General features: G+C 31.6%; 1 protein-coding gene across 1 annotated transcript in view; it reads right to left on the bottom strand.

Moving 5' to 3' along the window:
- Nucleotides 1–23,953, bottom strand: part of LOC128989480 (uncharacterized) — a 455,521-nt gene that overhangs the window by 43,799 nt on the left and 387,769 nt on the right. The window contains exons 3-4 of the mRNA XM_054411373.1: nt 23,383–23,513; nt 14,168–14,248 (exon numbers count right to left, since the gene is read on the bottom strand). Of these exons, the coding sequence (XP_054267348.1) occupies nt 14,168–14,248; nt 23,383–23,513 (212 nt within the window). The remainder of the gene's footprint in view (nt 1–14,167; nt 14,249–23,382; nt 23,514–23,953) is intronic.

Raw genomic sequence — 23,953 nt, 5'->3', positions numbered from 1 at the left:
TTTTGTCTGTTGTTTGAAATTCTAAAATAGGATAGTATTGCTTAATAATGTAGGATGGTGGTGTAAAAATAAAGAATAAATCCACCAGTAACCATAACATGACTTTTATTTATTCATTTGTCATATATTTGATAATTTATCAGTGTGATGATTAAGTAAAACAAGAAAATCCTATTGAATTGTGACATTAAACTATAAAATTGTGGTTAAACCTTAAGGGCAACCTATCTCCCAAATCAGACAAGAAATTATATATAGAGTACGACCTTACTCTAATATAACATACGTCAATGTATTAGCAGTTTGAAAAATATAAAAATATTCAAAATAATAAATTTAAACGTACAAATATTTAGACGAACTTATACAATTATATGAGAAGGTTAAAGTGAAAATCACGTCATAATCAACATCGCAGAGAACACTTAAGGGAGGTGTAAAACAGAAGCATCACCTTAACAACTGCTCATGAATCTCACAGAGTTAAATTAACTTAAGGTTTTCTTTGTCGTCAATTTACTGTTGGCTTGTGGGTAAAGACTGGTATCTTATATAGAGGTTGAATAACTTATAAAAATGATAGCCAAAGATATACAGATTCGTTTCAGAATATTAGCAAGCGTATGAGTGTGCTTAAAATATTATTGTACCAGAATTTTTTTAAATTTTATATTATTCTTAAGTTATTCTTATGCTTATTGACATTCAAACAAGAATTTACGTATAACTAATTATAAGTATAAGTATATCCAACATGTAATTTCTTAATTTAACTATATTATTTAAGTAAGTCGCGATTTCTCCGTTCTGGTTTTGCCATTCTCAAAACTGTTCGTACATGGGCTTACCTAATTACTCATTCTATACAGGGTGAATAAAAAGTCAAGACCCCCCCCCCTCTAATATTTTTCCAAGTAAATATACAGAGATATCCTTTTGGTGGTCGAGCAATCTTAGCAGGAAGTTTCATTTTATAATTTTGAAATTTTTGAGTGTCCCCCCAAAAGGGGGGATTTGGGGGGCAACTCAAATATTTTAAATGTAAACCCACTTCAAGTGACGCCTCATTTTGAAGTGTTAACAAAAACTTAAAGAATAGTGAAAACTAGAGGTCGCTATCTCTTCTCTATCCAAAATGGTAGCCCGTCAAATGTTGTAGAAAATCAACGGTAAAATTGTTAATATTGGCTACCATTTTGGATAGAGAAGAGATAGCGACCTCTAGTTTTCACCATTCTTTAAGTTTTTGTTAACACTTCAAAATGAGGGGGTTTACATTTAAAATATTTGAGTTGCCCCCCAAATCCCCCCTTTTGGGGGGACACTCAAAAATTTCAAAATGATAAAATGAAACTTCCTGCTAAGATTGCTCGACCACTAAAAGGATATCTCTGTATATTTACTTGGAAAAATATTAGAGGGGGGGTCTTGACTTTTTATTCACCCTTTATACCTATTAGTGACCTTAATAAGTCGTCGGCCTTGTAATAATCTTCAGATTTATCTGGTTAAAAATATAAAACGAGTTCCTAAGTAAGGGCAAGCAGAGTACGGTTATGATTTTTTTACATCCTGATAGAAAACGCAACAGAGTATATTTTAACTTTCATCGTTAACAATTCAAAATAATTTAGTGGTTTTAGTATTGAGAAACAGTAATATAACACTTTACGTTTGTTTAGGGTAGCCTCATAAGTTTTGTAGCCTATGTTCTCATTTATTTATTATATTTACATAGTATTATTTTAAGTTTTAAATTTTCCAAGAAGTTATGGTATTTTCGTAATAAATGTTTTTATGTCTACCTTTTTTCTTATGCATTGATATTAAATTACACTTACTACAATTTTCTGTCCAGCCAATATTGTTTCTACTGAATAAAATGTAAAACAGATTTTACAGCCGTGCGAGGCTCACGGACCTATTTCGATAATCAAGATAAAGCAACGTCTTGGGCAAACAGTCTTGGCAATCAAACTTTATGGAACCTCAATGTCTGTAGGGTTTTATTTCTTGGCAGGTTGGACTAACAAGATAAACTAAGTAAGTATTGATGTTTACTAATTTAGGTTCTGAAATCACCCTAAATATTTAAAACATTCAAAAGTGTTCCATTCGTTAAATATTTTATATTGATATAAACATCTTAAGCCATTACTATTGTATATGATTTTTGGTGAATTTTACTTAACTAACTAAACGAAGAAAACCTGATAAAATACAATTATTTCAAATAATATCATTTGAGAATATACCTCATACAGACTCATTAATACAATGCATACAAATTTAATATTAACAATTATTTCTAGTAAAGTGTATATAATCTGCAAATTATTTACTGAACCCATTTCACAAGTTCAACAATACACTATTTGGGTATTTAATATTTTGTAAACAAACCTTTTGAGAAATAGGAATCTCTAGATAAAAATTACTACAGCCTTTAATTAAGTTAAAACCCTTCTCATATCAGTTCTGTATTTTTTCAGCCAATAATCACACATACTGTAATCCTCTAGCAAAACATTTTAATAAATTAATAATATTTCTTCCTCAAACAAGTAAAAGACAGTTCAGTAATAAAACAATAACCAAAATAATAGAAAATAATCGTATAGAAGTGAATATATTTTTTAAATTAACTCTTTTTACGTAAAGAAGCTTCATTGATAAAAAATATCTCGTAGAAATGTAATAATTGAATAGTTGAACCTTAATTACGTCCAAAATGAATATACAGTTAAATAAACAGTTTTGTGACGTGTTATTAGTATAAAATAATCTACATTTTACACCGTTGACAACAAACTACGAAATGAACATCACAGAGACGAATCCGGGTGGTAAAACACGCCATTTGAAGCCGCAAGGGCAGTGAATCTCAAGTACAAGTTCGGACACAATAAGGGATGATTGTACATCACCCCCTAGACATGATACTTGAGCTCTTCATGCCAAATAAACCTTTGTCGTGTCTCTGTAAGTTTCTCTGGAAACGTTTTTCCGCGTTCGCTTATACCGTTTTGACTACTAACTTCCATGTACATTAAATAATTGTTTGATTTTGTAACATATGTTTTTAGAAATTTCGTAAAAATATTTTAAATTTTTTTTTGTTTTCAAAACTATCAACTAGAGAAAAACAATGCCATAGCTGTCATTCAATGTTGGTTTTGATTATAACAGCTTGAAAATCGAGAATTAATTCTTTATTATGTTATGTCAATAAATCATAGTAAATTACAAGATGAAGAACATGCTGAACAATGAGCGTGGGTCATAAAATGACATTTGGCCTGTTTGATAAACTACGCCTTATTCTTCATGCTGCACTTTTGTTTTAGTAACTAAATACCCCCACCGCAGCAATCCTGCAGACTAAGAGAATTTCCATTTGTCTGAAAATAAAATGTCTCCTTAAAAATATCACATTTATTCCTTATTTAAATAGCATTATTTTTATGGGTACCTAGGCTTGCTGCAACAGGGAGGGTAACAAAGTGTTTTTTATTGTAAAATGTTAATATTTTATTACGAAATAAATATAATTTTCAAAATGTTTAAAATATTTTTATTAACAAGCAAACTGCAACAGTTTACTTATTCCTCATAAGACTTATATGGGAATATTGATTTAAAATATTTTGGAATTTTCTCCGTAACCTGTAAAGGAACGCTTCCATAAAATACTAAATAATTTGTTTTTGTAAACTCTACGAAATGCTTTGAAAAGAATTTGCTAACCATTATGTTTTAAGGGCCAAAAATGGGTAAAAAAATTTTGACCAGATAAACACTCCCCCCCCCCTCCCACATAAACAGCCGTTTCTGTAGTACGATCATGCTGGTTGGCGAACTTGTTCGAATAAACGTAGGTGTACACGTTTATACCAAATTTATTAAAAATCGGACCATTTTGGTTTTGCTCGAGTTATTGTGCTAACGAACACACACACACACCTATACAGGGTGATCAACTCAAGGAGGCCACCATTGGGATATCGGAAACTGTAAGAATTAGAGAAAACTTTAAATGGGTTTCCGATATCTCAATGGTGGCCTCCTTGAGTTGATCACCCTGTATATTATATCATATGTATATGAATATGAACGGATGGTGTTTTTGGCCTCTAGAAACAAAATGAAAAAGTAAATCGGTCCCGGGTTCAGGTCTTACCATGCGTACTACGGTAATATCTTATTTTCTATATGGGAAATTCACAAAAATAAACAACATTTACACTACTTTTGTTGACCAAATGACGTAGGTAGCAATATCCTTTTTAGCAAAAATGCCAAAAAAAGGAAATACCTTTAAAATAGTATGGTTATGGTAAAGGAACCAAATAGATACGACATATTCGGTGACAAAATGACTTTAAATATTTTTTTGAACACTTAAAATTCCGCCTATTGTGCTGGAAATCCTAAAACAATAGCTTTAATAGCGACTGATTAGAATGATATAGCCTAATTAAAATAGTTCTAATAGCTATGCAAAAATATGTTCATAGAAGCCATGAAGAAATCCATGCTTCTTGATCCACTTAGTTTTTGATTATGTTTTTACACGTTTCAGCTACAATGTAAATACGATTTGCTGTTTTACAGTACCAAATAATATAATACATTATTTCGTTCCTGACAATATACATGAAAGTCCAAAAATAAAACGGTTTTGAAAGCAATAAATCCTTACAAAGGACATAAATAGGCTCAATTCTGAAAGGATTTGACCAACAATGAGACATCCTTGTAGAGGGGTTTGGGAACACGCTGGGATAGCCAACCTCTTTGTAATCGTGGTCCATATATCTCACCACAAATGTATTGACCAGGGCAGTTTATTTCATGGGCACTCAGTCAGAATATCGACTGTCAAATATAATCAAAGGTCTATATGATGGCAACAATAAATACAGATTTAGATTGTCATCAATGCTACAGTTGTACAATTGATGACTACTTTTTTTATAAAACTGCAAATTATGTCAGGTAATGAACATTTCAAAAAAAAATATTTGTGTTAAGTACATTTAGCAAAATGGGTTGGACTGTTTTTAAAATATTTCAGAACTATTTTGATTTGGCTGCAAACTGATGTTGGAACAAATAGTTTAACAAAAAATTACTCGATCAAGTCTAAATTAAAGTTGTATGCAACCATTTGGTAAATAGACCTACTGTTGTATAGTAATTAACACTTTTGTGTATGTGATGCCTCAAACGTATGTATGAGGAGTTAATTATACTTAGTATAAATCTCAAATAGCTATAACTTATCATAAAATTCTAGCTGAATTCTGTTAGACGGAAACATAATTTCGTTGAGTTTTGGAGAATATACAAATTTATGAATTATTCCCAATGGTTTTCATTTTATTTTATTCTATTTTACATTCCAACGGACAGCTCCAATTAAATATTTGGTACAACTTTGTTCAATTACATACACGACTTGCCTAATGCTAGCTATACAATAATAGTTGAGTGAATAACAATGAATCAGTAACAAAAGAAAAATAAGAAACGGCAACAAGATGACAAAAATGTCAGCGGCAAGCAATAAAACGGGTGAAAAAAAAACATAACAGTAACAACAAAACAAACACATTTAAGATTTACAATGAATAGCAACTATTCAATTTGAATAGAGAAGGTAACAATAATAGTTAACAAAGAATAGCAGTTTAAATTCATTAACAAAGAAATAACAATAAATTAACAAAGAATGACGGTGTGAAGAATTGACAATGAAATATTAATTAATGTTTTCATTGATCTTTCGTCTATTTAAAGAAAAATATTGTAATTTTTAATCTTTAGGATCAGCTTAAGGCAGTTAAGACATTTGACATTTGACATTTCTTTATTTCACCTGCTGTGATTTAGACCTCGATGGTCCAATCTTCCATCACAACAGGCACAAAAAACACATTACAATACATTTTTGTGGTTACACTCAATAACATATTTAATACAATGCCGAATGTTATATCAATTCACAAGTTGTTTAATGAAATATTATAGCTATACTACTACAAAAAATTTTATACAATTGGACAGTGAAAGAAAAAGAAAACCAACAATGTTTAGTATACTATATACAAAAAAGAGGAAAACAAATTATCACGATTCTTATTATAAACATATTTATATTGAACATCTTAAAAATTATATCTTTCTAAGAGTTTAGCTTTGAGTTTTTTTGCGAAAATCTTGTTCCTAATACTATTTTTAACTTCATCATTGAGGGAATTTAACAAACGAGAGAGAGAGAGATTTTTTATACCGATTTACAAACTACAAACAACAATAAATTAACAATACATATTGTGTTTATAAAGTTTCGTCTTTATTTTACAAGATTCCTAACAAATGACAGATGAGAAAAATATGATAGTTTAATGTTACATTGATGAATAGTCATAACAGACACTTAACTGTGAATATCGGAATGACAATGTTTACTGCGAAAACAGCTGATTATGACACCATTGTTGGCTTTAACTATAAGATTAACAGTTAATGTCTACAGTCTGTAGTCATTCAATTGTCACATATTAAATTTATCTGTAGCTTTTTATGTCCAAAAGGGCAAAAGGTAGCTTGACAATTTAAATGGAAATGCCACTTGTCAGAGCGATTTTTGGTGATTATACTGAACTTAGTTAAATAAGAGAGTAATCTTTGTTCTATTTGTAAATCGTTAACATTCTAATAAAAGGGACATATATCGTTGTTATATAGCAGGAGTAAATTATAATTTGATATCTCTAAATCACTGCCTCGTCCCTCCTCGGTCTACTCAAAAGATGTACTTGTTTCATTGTCAAACTTACATATTTCAATGACGGTGTTTAACATAATATGTAATAGAATAAATTGAACGCACATACAAACTGTTATCAAAGTATTATTAGGTTAATATAATTTTCCACTTACTTTATAAACAGAACACAAATGTTAAGAGAGTATAATGAGGGAAGATAAAATATATTTTCAAGATGTAGAAACCATTTAGATAATCAAGGTAGAGAAACATCTTGGGGCAAACAGCTTTAGCAATCAAATTTTATTGAACCCTTTTCTCAACGAGTCTCTCTTTCATTCTAACCAAGCCAACAAAATTCACCTTGTACAATTATTTTTGTATTTTAAATTTTAACAGCTTTTAAACACAATTAAATGTAGACTATATAACATTAACGATAACGAATGCTAAATATCTGTATATATTTTTAAATATCAAAGTAAATGTTTGTAAACAAATTAGGACACCTCGGTTATCTTAAGTTTTTCTTATTTAATTTTTATTAACTGCGTTTTCAACGGCTAAAACGAACTATGATTGCGTAAACTTAATAGCTTAACATAAGATAAAACAATACACAAATATAAATTCTAAAGCTTCGAGACATTTCGCCAAACTGAGCTTTCAAGGAAATTAAAGCAAGACAAGGCGTTTATATGTTCTAAAGTTGAATACGAGAGTCAAGTCTGTGAACTTGAGTCCAACAATCATTAATGAAAATGGAAGAAGATTTGGGTAAAGATTTCTGGGAAATTGCAAACTAAAACTCGTAACATAATAAAAATTTACAAAGTAAAGTTATGGTCTAGTAATTTTGTTATATACTGTATTTTATTATATTAGCTACTGTAAAAATAAGGCACACTATCAAATACTTAATTTAAGTAATGTAATTGTACGTAGTTGAACTATACAAATTAGTAATACACAACAATGTTATAATTGAATTTAGTACTATATGTACTTATGAAACAGCAAATATTTTTATTAGCAAATATAATCTGATCTTAATTCCATTTTCTATTACCTTTGGTTTAGTTTGTTCAGCTGAGTGTCATAATAAAACTAGTAAAACACGTTGAAGTAGAGAAATTGCATCTGTAGGAACAGTAAACACAGTTTCTCATTAGCTGTAAACAAATAATTTACTAAAATGAAAGATAAAATAGGTGTTGCTAAAACTGAACATCATTGGCTGGAGGGGTCGGAGCGAGAAATTGGACGGATTATTGCGGTATTACCAGGTCCACTGACAGTGTGAAAGCAATTCTAGCCGCAATCAGGGAGCATTGTGATGGTTTAAGGGTCAAAATCGGATCCAACACTATTGTTATCTCTGATTAAACCTTTATACACAAAGGGTCACGATGTTTTCACAGAAAAACGTTCGAAACTATTACGTGAAAATATTACTTTTCCTACAGTTACCTAACAATGTACATGTTCTCTCACTGATTTGAGAAAGCAAAGTGGCCAATTCGCTCATCAGTGAGACAATGCTAACATTGTCTCGCTCTAATTACTTTGTCTCACTCCAGATTTGCAACATAAAGCACGAAATAGTGAGCGCGTAACGTGCAGACAAGGTCGTATGCGCGCGAAATACGTTGGCAGCACTGGCTGTAAATCAGCTGGTCAGCTGTTGTACTGTTGTATTTGTCATTTCACATTAAATGTCATATTAAAAGTTCACTTCTGTGTAAAAATATGTCACGTTTCTTTACCAATTTATTTGTTTTATGGTAACTGTAGGAAAAATATAATGTGCAACTCGAGTGCAAAGTGCAATTGCCTCACTCGACGGCTCGTGAGTAAGTATTTCTCTCGAGTGAGTCAATTTCTCCCTTTGCTCACTAGTTGCACAAATAACTATTTACTACCCGTATACTGGGGGGATTTTAATTTAAGGAGTTTACTGAACGTAAGAAATAGGACGATGGGTTAAAGGAGAAGCATATGTCCAATACAAAGGCCACAAAACATAGATACTATGATAATAAACATTTCACTTGGTGAGTTTTAATGTGCACAGTATTCTATATTGCATGTCAATTTACAATTTAAATGATAAAACAGGTTTCTCCAGGTGAATTACAACGCATTTATAAATTTTTACTTAAAAAATGTTTGAAAAAGTTTAGGACATATTAAAAGTCACAAAGTTTGAAAAACTGTCAGTTTTCACTCAGACTTCTGACAGGTTTAGTGAATACTATAATCTAAAAAAATCGTAGTATCGTAGTATGATAATTCGGCGACTCCCAAGTTCCATTATATTTAATAATCAACAACAAAACTGTACATGGTTAAAACCAGTTTTAATACGTAAGTACGCAATCAAACTAAAATAATAAACGTTAAATGTAACATGGGAATTTTCAGCGCGTTCCACAATGTTAAGCTACTAAACGTACACTATAAAACAATTGATAAATGAAACCTTCGATTCATACGGGTGATGAACTTTAGTGACTATAGTATTTCAATATAAATGAGCTACCAGCTCCAGAGATCTAGAAGGTACGACCTATTGTCTACAGGCAGCCCTACAATAGAAACTAATTGCAAATACACCCTTTCCCTTATCCCTGCTATGATGAGTTGTTGTACCGTGAAGCCATCTTGGTATTAATGAGCCTTCGGATGAACTTTTTTATACTTTTCGAGCAGGTATTTTCAGCATTTTATTATTTGACGACTAAGAAATTTAACAAAAGAAGATAACCTAAAAATGTGTTACTCGTTTCTCTAATACCACAGAAAATATACCATTTGTGGTATATCGTCCGTGGTAATACCTACTGTACTGGTGAAACTTAAATATTGTTATTGATTGAGAATCGCAACTAGATTTAATAATTTGTATTAGCATATGATTAGCTAAAACTAAGTGTAAAACTTCATGTTGCATTTTTTTATTAGTTTTTATACATTTTATTGTACCGTAATGCTATTGTTTAAATGTAGGCCTATTTTTTTATCCAAGCTAATATATCTAAACAAATTCGTCTGGGGTTAATTTAGTGAAAGGAAATCCTCGGTCATACTATTAGCCTTAACATGCAAGAGCACTTTCTAAGCTGCCCCTTGGTTTTGGTGGGTTTAGGGGGAGGGGGTGGAAAGGAGAAGGTTTTTAGAAGAAATCCCCTTCAGTGAAATTTATTCATATTCATCCTCTCAAACCCTGGTAATAATCCACTACATTTGGTATGTAGATTAGACGATAATTGAACATGGCTTGGTATCATTGGGATTTGGTAAATCTAAATCTTATTGATTAACTTCTAGATATAGTATTTAGTTAATTATAATTTTTTGGCCAGTCAAAATACCAATAATTAGTCACCTTATTAGATTTATAATTGGTATTTATTTGTTTTACTTCTCCAAGGAAACTTGATCGTTAATATAAGTAAATCAGTTCCCTCCAAGAAAAATTTTGTATTTTATGTTTCACGAAGAAGTTTTATTTTTTGTTTTTGTTTTGAGAAGAATATATTGATTGTTTTGTCCTTTTATGATGGTTGGGAGGGAATTGTTAAAAACCAGAAGAGATGTTTCTCGTTTTATATAATCAATATGTCAATATATTATGTAGTATGGTAGTAACCATATTACATATAGTATACATATTGGCAAGACTAAGTTATTATCAAGAAGGCCATGGGGAAGACGCGGAGAATAGGCGAAGAGGACCGGCTCTCTGTCTTGGAAATTCTACCAGGGAGTAAACATCGCCATTTTGCTATCACTTTTTCTTAGTCCAATTAAGCCTAGCAAATGTTCATTTATTTGCATTTAGTTTAGGTAGCCTACCCAATTTTGTCCCCTAGCACTTTTAAATTTTACTTTTGATAAATGTTAAAACCTTACCAATAATCAGTTTTTGTAAGTGTATGATAAAGTAAACTATTAACTATAAATAATGAGGTCTTAAAATTAATTAATTTAAGATGTCAAACCACTCTTTTGGATACACCTACATAAATATTATTTTATAAAAGTGTATAAAAAATGTCAGAATGGAAATATATAATTATCAAGAAATATAAGGCCAGACCCATCACGAAAATGAAGGTGAACAGAAGTCTAAGAGCAAACAGAGAAAGCAATCAAACTTTATGGAACCTCGTTTCTTAAGATAACGATTCTTTTACGCAGATGAAACAAATAAATGGAGATCTTGTCTATTCATGAATCATTTGTTAGTCTACGAACTTTTAAAAAGATAACAAACAATTTACAAAACGTAATTACATTTTTTGTATTTTAACCATAACAATACGCAATTTATTGTTATATGGTACTGATTCTAGAAATTTTCACTAAAATGAGCGAATAATAAAGCAACGAGAATAAACAAATTTTTTATTTAACACATTATTGTAGTAAAATACATGGTGGAAATCATATGTTTTGTAGTGCCTACTGTTTAGTAATATCTTATAACAAAATAATGACTTATACAATAATTAATTCTTTAAAAAAATCTAAGTAAGCCCTTATGATGTTCTAAATGTGGGGAGCCATTTATACTGAACATGTTATTAGCCTATTACAATTTATCGTCCGTATTAATGTGCCAATTTAGTTATACTGTTGCTGATAATGGGTTAGTAACATTATAATGGATTTGCTGTTTTTGATACCACAAGGCTCTAGAAAATTAGATAAATTTCCTATGTATCTAATCGATATCATAATAATTTGAATCGTTTATGTTTGGGTGCGAGACAAATACATAAAATATATCAAATAGGATTATAATTTATCACTTAAGTTTGTAATCTAGACCCAAATAGGTGATAGTGAGTCAAATTAAATGCAAAAATTGTTTTGACTTGGCATTTATACTAAGCCAACAAATGACCAACTCAGAGGATTAGTTAATTAAAAATTAACTAAAAGATAGTTTATTATTTTATCAGTATCCATTTCATTAGTTACTTATTTAGTTAATTAGTAATCGATATCCTGTAAATTTTTATTATCAAACTAACGTTTTCATTTACATAAAATAATTTAATTAATCGTGATAATAGCGATGCAAATATAATTATATTAAACCTGTATGCCTAAATTAGTGGTGAAGTTAGACTACTTTTATTTGCATGGAAGGGAAATGCATAAAACGAATGCATTTGTATTTGACTTGAGCATTTATGTTTGAACTCGTGGATAATGTATCAAACAATATGTCTTGGAGTTTAAGTTGATCGTTTAATTTAGCATGAATAAATTAGTTTTTCATTTACAGCAAAGAACTTGGCTGTATTTGTATTGACTATGATTTAATGAAATTTGTCGTATAGTGAAAGTTTAACCATAAAATAACACATTAAAAACTTTAACCTCAGTTAATTCCATCTACTCGATTAAGATATTTCCAAAGAGCTAGGATCAAAGCTTAAGTTGATGATATTTTAACTTTAACACAAAAGATATTGTGTCTAGCATTAAAATAATTAGTTGGTTCTTCGACAACACAAACTTGGCTTCATTTCTTCATGATAATATTTCTGAGCTCTGCGTGAAATGTGATGGATGAAGACCCGAGGAATTAGTTAGAAACATGAAAGAGCACTCTCGCCCTCCTTCTCAGCACTGGTCTGGAAAATTGCTTGAAAGCCATGAAAGAAAGCTCAGGATAAAGATTATGATATCTACGTAACCTTCTGAACTAAGTCAGCTGAAATATGTTTGTTTGATGTTTAAATAATGTATCGATATAATGTCAGATGAATAGTGTATAAACATATCTACAAGGTTTCCCATGTTAGTGAGCAAATCGTATATTTGACAGAACTGTGACTTATGAGGTTTCATAGCAGTTAAACGTCATTGCAAAGATAAGTCTTCCACAATGGTATAGTATTATAATTTTAAAGGGCAGAATTAGACGCATTATGATTTTACTACAATATTTTACACTAAATTAGTCACGAATGTCACTCACAAAAAGTACACAATGTATTACAAATGACCAGAGGGGCTTGGATACATATTAGTGTGCATTTGGTAAACTTAAAGCTGTTGTGTTTAGTTTACAGTCAGGACACCAGGAACAATGCAAAACGAGAACTAAACCACATACAGAACTCTACCGAAACTCTGCTTTCAACCAAATTGGAAAATGGGAGTGGTAGGAGGTGATTGCACATTAACAAATTGCAGTGAAAGTTTCAGGTACAAACTGAGTGTCATACAAAACAGCTCGCAGTATACCTTAAACTTCTCTGAAACGTTTGATTGTGATTATGGTTAATATGTGTTGCACAGCTGTTGACACTTATGCAAATTGTTAGGAATTGCATGAGGATAAGTACTTATACCAGTTATATATAAAAAAAAAAAAAAAACTGAAGGGTATAGCCGTAGAAATAATAAATGAATTATTGGTAACGTAATTTTAATTACTTATGTTTAAAAATGTAAAACTAACTGTTAAAAGAGGGATATTCCAGAGTCAGTAATGAAAAGCTGAGAAAATGTACTGCTAGATTACCTTACTTGTTAACAAACTAACTTGCCCATAATACGTCATTGTTTACATGGTAGGTTGTAAAATCTTGGCACAAGGTAATCAAGGAGGAACCCTCTTTGAATCACCGATCCCTGATTATATTTTGGTGATCCGGTGTGGTTGATGTAACATGAGCGGATTTGAAACCAAGACATGATGTTGTAACCTTTCCGATGAAACAACTTCAAAATATTGTGTATACTTTTGGTTCTTTGATCGTACCACACTCACCCCTTACTTTTATCAATAAGTTCCTTGCACAGGCCTGGGTCCCAAGTGGGAAGAAAAATCAAAGGTTTAATCATTCTAATGATATAAAAACGCATTCAAGCTTATTTTTGTGTAATCTTTTGCGAAATGGCGTTAAACTCTACAACTCTACAGCCAGGTCGATAGAAAACACCGTGAATTTCTATGTCGTTCTATCGGTTTGCAATTTTATACGCAGTAGACTCCCTCTTATCCGTACTCCTCGGGACCGAGGCCAGTCCGGATAACGGGGTTTCCGGTTAAACCAACGTCCACAAAAACTGGTTATGTAACCCAAATATTTGCTTTTAATTTAGGAGGGCATTGTACTTAGACACGCGATCACTGGTCTCAAATCTTTCCCACGAGAACAGTCGTTTCAGTACCGCCCACTTTCTGCCGATCTAGTCCGGTTCCAGTTAAACTGAAGTCCGGTTAAAAGGTGTCCGGATAAGAGGGAGTCTACTGTGAAATTATTTATTTGTTCTTCTGAGACGAATCTCGTTTTGATATGATTGAATGGAATAACACAAACACTACTTGTACCCCTAGTCATGCAAGAACAGAATGTTTCTCACCTCTCCACATGTAAGGGCCACTTCGGTGCCCGGTCTAAGTAGCTCTAGAAACGCACCCTCTGGCAGTCGGTACATTTTATCCTGGAAATGAGGAAAACATTATAATAGGCGAAGCTTAAAGTGTAGTAAATATATAACACGTTAATTAGATTGTTTAAACATTAGTAGTGTTGGTTTAAGCTATGGTAGCATTGTTAGGAATTGTACTATAGCAATGGAAATATTAATAAGCTATACTTATTTTATTCAAGAAAAAAGTTTAAGAATGATTGAGTTTTAAAACCTACAACCAAATTCTTTGAAGGGGAGATAATAGTGTGAAGGTTTTTTTTTACTCTTGATTAATAGTAGGAAAGTATTCGACATTTGCTAGAATGACATTTCCAACACAACGTAGTTTGTCGTTCGTGAAAGATAAATTTTGAAACAAAACAAAATGGAAACTTTTGACAAATTGTTTGAGACTCTGATTGTGACAGGCTTGATTAATAGGTCATAGAAGCAACTCAGTAGAAATGTTTTGTTTGGGCTAATGGTAACATTTCAATAACAATTCCCTTTGTTTTCTTTTGGTTAAAAACGTAACAAGTAACTAATGTGAACTCTTAATAATTGTTTAGAGAATATAATCCGTCATAACCCAACAAATACATTTTTATTCAAGATGTTTGATAATATTAATTAGCATTCGCGCATTTAAAAATATTTTCAACTGTATAAAATAAAAAAAAAAACAGAAAAGTCTGGTCATCACATTAATTCAAGTAAAAATATAGAATAATGTCTGTAATAATTACGATTATTTTTTTACCAAGTAATATTTTCTTTGTCACAATATGTTCCTTAGATGCATAATGTTTCTGAATAAATTTCGTAGTAATTGACAACAAGATGAATCATGGAATTTTCCTCGAAAGATTGCTTCACTGGTTCCTCGTTTCATAAAAGTTTTTCATCGTTATTGAGATAAAGTTTATCAACGAATATCAGCTAGAGCAACTTCTCACAAAGATTTTAAGTATTTTTTATGTTTAGGAAGAATAAAAATACCATAAAATTAAACATTAAAACAAATGCATGTTATCTTGTGACTAGGTTTTGATCTTAAATTTGTTTTAGTAGGAGGGATATAGATTACACAGCATTGCGTCAAAGAGTACACACTATTGTGTCATTTTCGTAGGTTCTCTTACTGTTTTAAGCTTTAGACGCATCTGTAAATGGTGTGTTTTTTAAAGAACTAAATATCAACTAAATATAGCTGAATTGTGTATTGTTTCGTCATATAAAGCAAAAAGGACTTTACAATTCACAACGCAGTTGTAGAGAAGATTGTCAACAATATAGTGGTAAAAGTCGAGGTAGAAAATGTGTTTACTCTGCAATGAAACGATCTAACCAATGACGTGAAAGAGTTAAATGAGATGAAAGGAATCAAAAGAGTTGCAAACAGGAAAAGTATCCTGACTCATGCATGTAGACTAGACCATATAGCCTGCAATATTCTTTTTAGAAAATATACAAAAAAATTAAGGTTTTTTTCATTTTTCATTTTATTCTGTTGATTAGCTCACTATTATAGATTGTGTTGGCACTATTTCACAGATGTCTGCATCCCATAATGTGTCCTCTAAAAAAAAAATTATAAATAAAAAATGAGAGAATGGATATTGGTTTAAATTAGTCACACCAGAAATCTTTGCACTTAAACGGAGATGAGTATTTTACAGTAATACTACTATTGTACAATAACTAAAAGACCCATCGGAATTTGTTTCTAAAACTTCCAATGATCTGTGGGACCGATCAAAAACACCATTGTCAGATATTAAAATGTATCTATAGATTTTTATACATCATATAAGGCTATCGAACAGTGTTTTAAAAATGTATTTTTTCATATCTGTGCTGTATATTGAGTAAAATAAACGATATTACAAGTGTTGACATTTCCACATCCCAGCGGACGTTGAGAGCGGTACACGACAGATATCCCCTGGAGGGAAGATAAGACGATTTGCAGTTTTTATAAGCTTCACCGAGTTTAACATGTCGAGGCTGGTTTATATCCTACCACAAAACATGTTTAGAGATGCTTCAAATATAAGTAATTGAACTCTTGAAATTCTATATTAAATCCCTAACGAGTTCTTTTAATATTTAAATGGCAAGTAAATTGTACGTAATAACCACCGCCATTAAAATAATGAAATATATATTCACAGAGAATTAGTAGTTTTCTTAAATGGTTACATGAATTCTCGTGAAATAAAAATCGCTTAAAATATTAAGATCAATACTATGATGCTCACAATTTTGAACATTCAATGAAATGCATGATTCTTTTTCATCTGAAGATATATTTTGAACAATGTACGAATATTACTCAACTTCTAATAGATTAATTAAATCAAACAATGGCTCAAATTTTCACTTATTCCGTTGACTTTGGTTGTCTGTTTTTAGTCTAGTCTGAAGTAATCTAGGTAAGGATTTAAAAGCGGGACTAAAACAATAGACTTTGGATAATTTAAACTGTCTTATCATAATTCGTTGTGCTTCAAAAGTTAAGTTTGAAGTATAGTTTGGCACGGGTTTGGCATGCATTTAATGATCAGAATTAAGTGAGTTTATGTTAATTTGTTTTCTCTTGTTCTTGTGCAGATTTGACAGCCTACACTTGAAGTCGGTAATATGATATTTTCACCACTATTCAATACATGGTTTATTTGACGTTTCATTTTAAGAGTTAGTGAAATAACCTTAAATATTTAATGAAATAAAGAGAAAATATCAATGCACTCAATACAGGACACAAAACAACAAGGTTCGAGGAAGAAAGTCTATTCTCCTTTGCTAAAACATCTGCAATTTCAGTGTGTGTCTATAATGGATGAGTTCATAATGTTCCCGTGGTTTTGAAGATATCCTATCTACTCAAATAATACGTACTCAATTGTCTCAAGCATTATTGACTCTCCTGCGTTATAAAGAGCCCTTGAACAAACCCTTCAGTTGGGCTTTTACTGAAGACTCTCCTAGCAAGAGTCTTAAAATGCCAGTTGCCGTTTGGAAGAATTATTGTTTTATAACTTATGTTTGGGGTTTAGTGTAGTTGAAATTGAAATTGAAAAATCAATATAAACCATAACTATACGTGTTGTGTGTGTAAATAAATTGCTTAATGATGTTTATAAGAGTTGAGTACTATTTAAATTGTTTTCAAGATCAATAACTTTATTAAGGGTAGACGTATGAGGATGTATTTGATTTAATTGTTACAATTACTACTATGAGACAACAAAAATGTGTGCTATAAGCTCATTTGTTGGATTTTAAATTTCATTTATGTTTGTGATGAATATAAGGTTATAGTTTAAGTTTTGGTTTAATGGTATTGGTTGTCGTTTAAGATTCAATTTACAATATGCTTTTATTGTATGCAGTTGCTAAATGACGGATCAAGAAAGAAAAGAAAAATAGGTGATAGGAAACACATATATATTTTGGAAAAGTTTTTTTTATTGTTATGGTTACAAAAAAACAATTGTAGTTGTATTTTTATGGTAAAAATGTAAATATTCATCAGGAGCACTCAGTAAAATAAAACACCTTTGTGGTTTATATACTTACTATGATAGGGATCTAGTTTCATTTCGAATATATTTGGGATTCATTCAAGTGCCAAGAGACGGAATATTCACTACATTACATTGAGTTAAATCCTGTAGTATTTTGAACTATTCTTCAGGTAAATTGGGTTCCTAAAACCAATCTATTTCTATGTTGGAAATGGGTTTTATTTTTAATATCTCTAACGGAATTTTTAATTTAGGATATCTTATGATTTGTTTAAATGCTATGTCAAATAAAGCTGTAGAATACTTAAAGAACTAAATATTCACTTTGAGCCAGGTCAAGATGTATTTAGCAACATAATGTTACTAAGAGAGAAACTGATTTGCTAATTAGTAATTTAGAATACTTTTGGGGTTTATATAGTTACAATGACAGGAGCGAATTAAAGTTTGTAATATACTTTTAAGCATTATCGTTACAAATAGAAAGAGGAGTACCAATTTTAAAATATTTTTGGAGCTCAAATTTTAAAAAAATTACACACCTAGAGTAATTTTGGAATTTGTACAAACTATTTTATGTAGTAATTGTCTCGGTTTAAATTTACGGCCCTACGTGTGCCATAATTATTTTGACTTGTTATTAGGTAGCCATAAACACGGTCGACATACGGTAACAGTTTTATTATACAACGGCTATGTACCTCATGTCTGTGACAGGGCCGCATTTACATACAAACCACCAGATGGGCCAAATGGTGCTAAACAATGTGTATTACAGCTGGGCCGGTACTAGTCCAAACTCCGTGTTGTGTTGGATATTATAAATAATTATTTGTTTCAATTTACCTTTTCATTAAATACAATCATTAAGATTAGCCTGGGATTGTTTTTCACACTAGCCTACTTCAGGCTAGACCTAGGGGTTGCGACATTATCACTTGGATAAAATCCATTGGTGATATTTGAACCAGGGACATTATTTTCCACGGCAATGCCATTTACAAAATACAATCAGTTAAGATTATAATAAGATTATAATAAGATTATTTAAATACAAAACATTATATTACAACAAAACAACATTTCATCAGCAATTGCATAACAATAACAGCTATAAAACTATGACATAACGATAACAATAACAATGCAGAATGACCATGAATAACAATAACAAGGCGTAAGAATATTAATAACGATAACAATGACAATAAAATGTATGTCTGAATCGTTTGGTACGATGTCTGAGTTTAACTGTATTCTAAAGTAAGTGGTGTAGTTCCTCAAGTCTGGTGTATATCTGTATTTGGATGTATAGTGCAATTGGGTGTGAATTAATTAACCGTGTAGAATTTTGTCTTTAAGGTAGTGAAGGGGGGGGGGGGATTTTTTACCTCTTTGGAACGAAGTCCCTCGCTTTAACCACTAGACCAACTTACTCCCTCAAAAAGTTATATTACAAATTTAAAACATTAAAAACTTTGAAACGTTTAGCTTTATTCAACTAAACAATAGATGACTTTTATCAGATGTGAATTTATACTTGAACCTCTTTTAAGTTACCCAAAGCAAGTAATTATTATTTTTCTAGTTTGACAAAATAAAGATAAGCATAACATTTTAATCACCCCATCCATTCACTATGAAGATTTGTTATTTAGTAAAATATATATATAAAAAAACACTGTTAAATATACTTCAAATAATTTTAAATAAAGATTAATAAAGATATAGGACTAGAAAACACGTGGTTCAATGACCTTTATTCCCTCATTACAAAACAATGCAATCTCAATTCCTCATAATATACTTAATCAATGTATCATTCTTTACATGGAAAATTACTATAAAATTCAAGCATGAATCCAACAAGGTGTTTCAGAACCAGAGGGGTTGTATAACATGCTCCAATCAGAAGGGTTATGCTGGGTTAACATTTTTCTTAAAACCTTTTTATATATTCATACCCGAGGAACAAACTAGATTAGCTTACGTTGAACAATATAGTTTGTCAGTCGATCTTAGAACCTTTTTTTAAAGAAAACCATTACAATCAAACATCTTGAATTACAACCTTTTGTTTTTTGACCATAAATGGAATTTAATGTACTTGATGTGTAAGACCAAACTTTATCAATACATATATTATATACATGAAACAAAACAAAAAAATATAATATTTACGTTAAATTATATTCAGTAGATAGAGCATGTTGTGGGATTTTCCAACTGAAGTGACTGAGCAATGAAGCGGAATATTTTGTTTGAATAAAAAATTTGCAAACAAATTGTTGGATGGGTTTCAGTCTCTGGGGCCAACGTTGACAAATATCTCACCACCCTTAGCCTCCCCAGAGATGACGGGATATACAGTGTGAATCCATACCAGTGGAGAGGCGGGATGGGAAAAACTGTGCTACAAAATCAATTTATTTAATAACATTTTAATAATTAGTTGTGGCAATGTTAAACAAATCATTGTTATGCAATGATTTCGTAATGTTTCTTTGGATATTGAATTAATAATTAGTTCTATGAATACCCTAGTGGATCATTAGGTTGCGTTAGGTTAGGTTAGGTGAGGGTTCTTGCCTTAAAATGAATGGTTCAATAACAAGTTGGGTATTTTAAGGGGCTAGGTTAGGTTAGGGTAGGCTACGTTAGGTTAGGTGAGGGTTCTTGCCTTCAAATGAATGGTTCAATAACAAGTTGGGTATTTTAAGGGGCTATGTTAGGTTAGGTTAGGCTATGTTAGGTTAGGTTAGGCTAGGTTAGGTTAGGTTAGGTTAGGTGAGGGTTCTTGCCTTAAAATGAATGGTTCAATAACAAGTTGGGTATTTTAAGGGGCTAGGTTAGGTTAGGTTAGGCTAGGTTAGGTTAGGTGAGGGTTCTTGCCTTCAAATTAATTGTTCAATAACAAGTTGGGTATTTTAAGGGGCTAGGTTAGATTAGGTTAGGCTAGTTTAGGTTAGGTTAGGCTAGGTTAGATTAGGTGAGGGTTCTTGCTTTCAAATTAATGGTTCTATAACAAGTTGGGTATTTTAAGGGGCTAGGTTGGATTAGGTTAGGTTAGGGTTCTTTCCTTAAAAATTAATGGTTCAATAACAAGTTGGGTATTTTAAGGGGAAACATACCATTTCGTTATTCACGATATTAATGATGCTACATAACAAAGCATTACGTAAGGAGGGAAGTGACCCAAATTTTGAACTACTTTCCTTACAAAATGACCACCACTGTAGCTATTCTGTGTACGTAGCAAACATATACGTCACGTTTCCTTATTAGTGAAATAAAGCTGCTTTGCATGTTACATACATGAGTTTATTTTTAACCACAAAACAGCTTTGAGTGCAAGAAAAGTTTGTTGATAGACAAAATGTCAGGACCAAGTGCAGTATAAATCATTCAGGAGCTTTTGTAATAATTACAGCTGTTTCCCAAGGAGTGGGAAAAGAATTGGTTAAACAACCACTCTGCATAATTGTGCTTTGAGCTTCAGATGCAGAGTCAAGGGAATTTACACAGCTTAAGCGGAACTTTTATTTAGACTACAGTTATAGCAACAGTGGAAATACTTAAGAGAGATTTAAATAAAAATACCCCTGGATCAGCTTACCTGCAGACCAAGCAAATTGAGCAAATTTGCCTGGTTGGATTGTTAGTAAAATGTTTGCATAAAATGTAAAGATTAATTCCCTATTTACATAACATTAGGACTAACTAGTTTGTTTTTTTTTTTGGGGGGGGGTTGTCCTAGGACGCTAGACACGAGCCCAGAATTGTTTTTTACATTACTTCAGGCTAGACCTACTTGTTACGGCATTATCACTTAGATAAAACCCATTTGTGATTTGGCGGGATTTGAACCCGGGACCCCTTGAACCGGAGTCCCACGCTCTAACCACTAGACCAGCTCGCTCCCTAGGACTAACTAGTAGTTAGGTTTGCTGCTGCAGGAAAGGTTTAAAAATGTGTTTTAAGTATAAGTTAATATACATAAATTAGTATGAAATGATTTGATTTGCCAAGCTTGATGAAAATACAGAATATCCATAAACAAGCAACCTGGTTTTTTCTCCATTACCCTAAATTGCATACCTTTAAGTTAAAACTTTTTTAATGTTTTGCGTAACTAATAACCATACAAACACCCTTCAACATAATAAATCGTTTGTTTTTTAGATCTTTGAAATGGATTCGAGAGAAATTGGTAAAATATTCCAAGAATTGAGGGCAACAATTGGAATCAACTATTCCCCCCCCCCTAATGAACCCCCCTAAATATAATGTGGGTCCAGGATTTACCTTGAAACCTACAGTAATAGGTTCCTACATGTGAAGTTCACTAAAAAACGGAACAAAGTATTTCTTTTATGAATACTTTTTATGAAATAGTAAGTTAGTACTACTTTTCAAGCTATATTGATATAATTAGATGGAACTCATATTTTCTTTTTATCTTTTGTGTGGAAATTTCAGGTTCAAATGCTAGAGTCAGATATTTTATGTCATTGATCCATCAATTGATTAGGCTTACTGAATGGCCTGTTGTCGGGTTGTACAGGAATAAGTCCTAATTTATTTGATAACTAAAATACCCAAAAATAAAAAATAAACCACCATAACCAATGGGTTAAAAATTTGACTATTGAGGCATACAATCACCACCTAAAATCTTTAATTTAGTACTCTTTCTTACTTTTATAGTTCAAAACATAACGTGAAATCTAGTTTATTAGGCAGTAACAGTAATGTCACCGTAGCCAACCCCATAGCACAGGTATCATACGACAATTACATTATACAAGGTGGCTTGTACCTCAACCCATGCTGTATGCATTTACATGCTGAACACCAGATGGGCCGAATGGCCGTAAACGTGTCTAAAGCGTATATATTACAACAATTGATCACCTCTGACGCCTATTCTCACAAACCTTCCGTAGCTATGAAATGAAGATGGTTTCAAAAATCTTTCCTAAGCTTATCTTATAATGGATTGATACTAGGCTGGAGGGAATTTATGTGCTTTGCCGATAACTAAACCAGGATAAAAATTACACATCGGGCGTGGTTCCTTACTTGTTGGTATTATACCAGCTTAACAAGGTATTATGTAAACATAACCACAAAGTAGAGAAAAAGCTGGTTACGCCGTTTAAGCCATGTAGTGGATTTAGGAATCGAGCTTAATGCTTTTACGGATACTTTATTAAGCTTGTTACTAGGCCTACTGCTCAAAAGGCGGTCATATAAAAGTATGTGACTCAAACAGTTTTAAGGTCATGATGATTTTATTTTCTTCAGACTATCTAAACACGGAGGAAATGTTGAAGTATATGTTTATTGTGGCCCACAAGTGCCAACTAGTTTTCACAGACATTACATGGCAACCAGTTTTGGAACAGAATAGTGTGCTATATTTATGCTGCACGGAGATATGCAGATTTATTTATGATTATCTTATGACCCTTAGCATAGGTGGAGTACAGTCTAAAAATGGCCCACTTTTTCAAGGACAGTTATTTACCAAAGTTTACCAAATAACCTTGTATTTAAATTATCATATATTTTTTTTATTTGCATAACATTTTATTTTAATTATAAATATATATTAAATGGTACAAAACTTACGTCATTGTTGGTGTAGGCTATCGGGCCGTCGCTGGCTTCCCATTTATTGGCTATTCGGATGGTTTCGGCAGTCTTTTGCTGTATTGACTTAGTGTCATCGAGGAGGGTTAGTTCATAAAACTCTTGGATATCTGAAACAAAACAAAACATATGTAAAAGGTATGCCTGGGTGTATATTACCAAGGTGTTGTCTGTAATACAACATAACACGTCTATGTTGTCTGTAAAACATAGACGTTATAGTAAATTATAAGTACCAAACATTGATTAGTTGAAGTCCCACTATATAATTGAATTTGTTATAAAAACATACTTCTACCACAGATAAAATTAATTCCAACACATTCTATAATAAAAGCTTATCTTATAAATATTTGTATGTGTAAAATATATATATATAATATAAAAATATATAAAATATAACATGATACACATAAAAATTATCTTCCAAAACGAATTATATAAATAGTATGTATTTATTACGCTTTTTGTATTATAAGATAAAATATTATACATGTGTACTGATAAAGGCTAAAATCCTGAAATATTGCCCTTATTTTAAACAATACAG

The sequence above is a fragment of the Macrosteles quadrilineatus genome, unplaced genomic scaffold (assembly GCF_028750875.1).
Source record: "Macrosteles quadrilineatus isolate MER2022 unplaced genomic scaffold, UCM_ALF_1.0 Scaffold_3__2_contigs__length_128488019, whole genome shotgun sequence".
NCBI classification, from domain to species: domain Eukaryota; kingdom Metazoa; phylum Arthropoda; class Insecta; order Hemiptera; family Cicadellidae; genus Macrosteles; species Macrosteles quadrilineatus.
The sequence above is the reverse complement of the archived record's forward strand: the minus strand, read 5'-3'. Positions and strand labels throughout refer to the sequence as shown.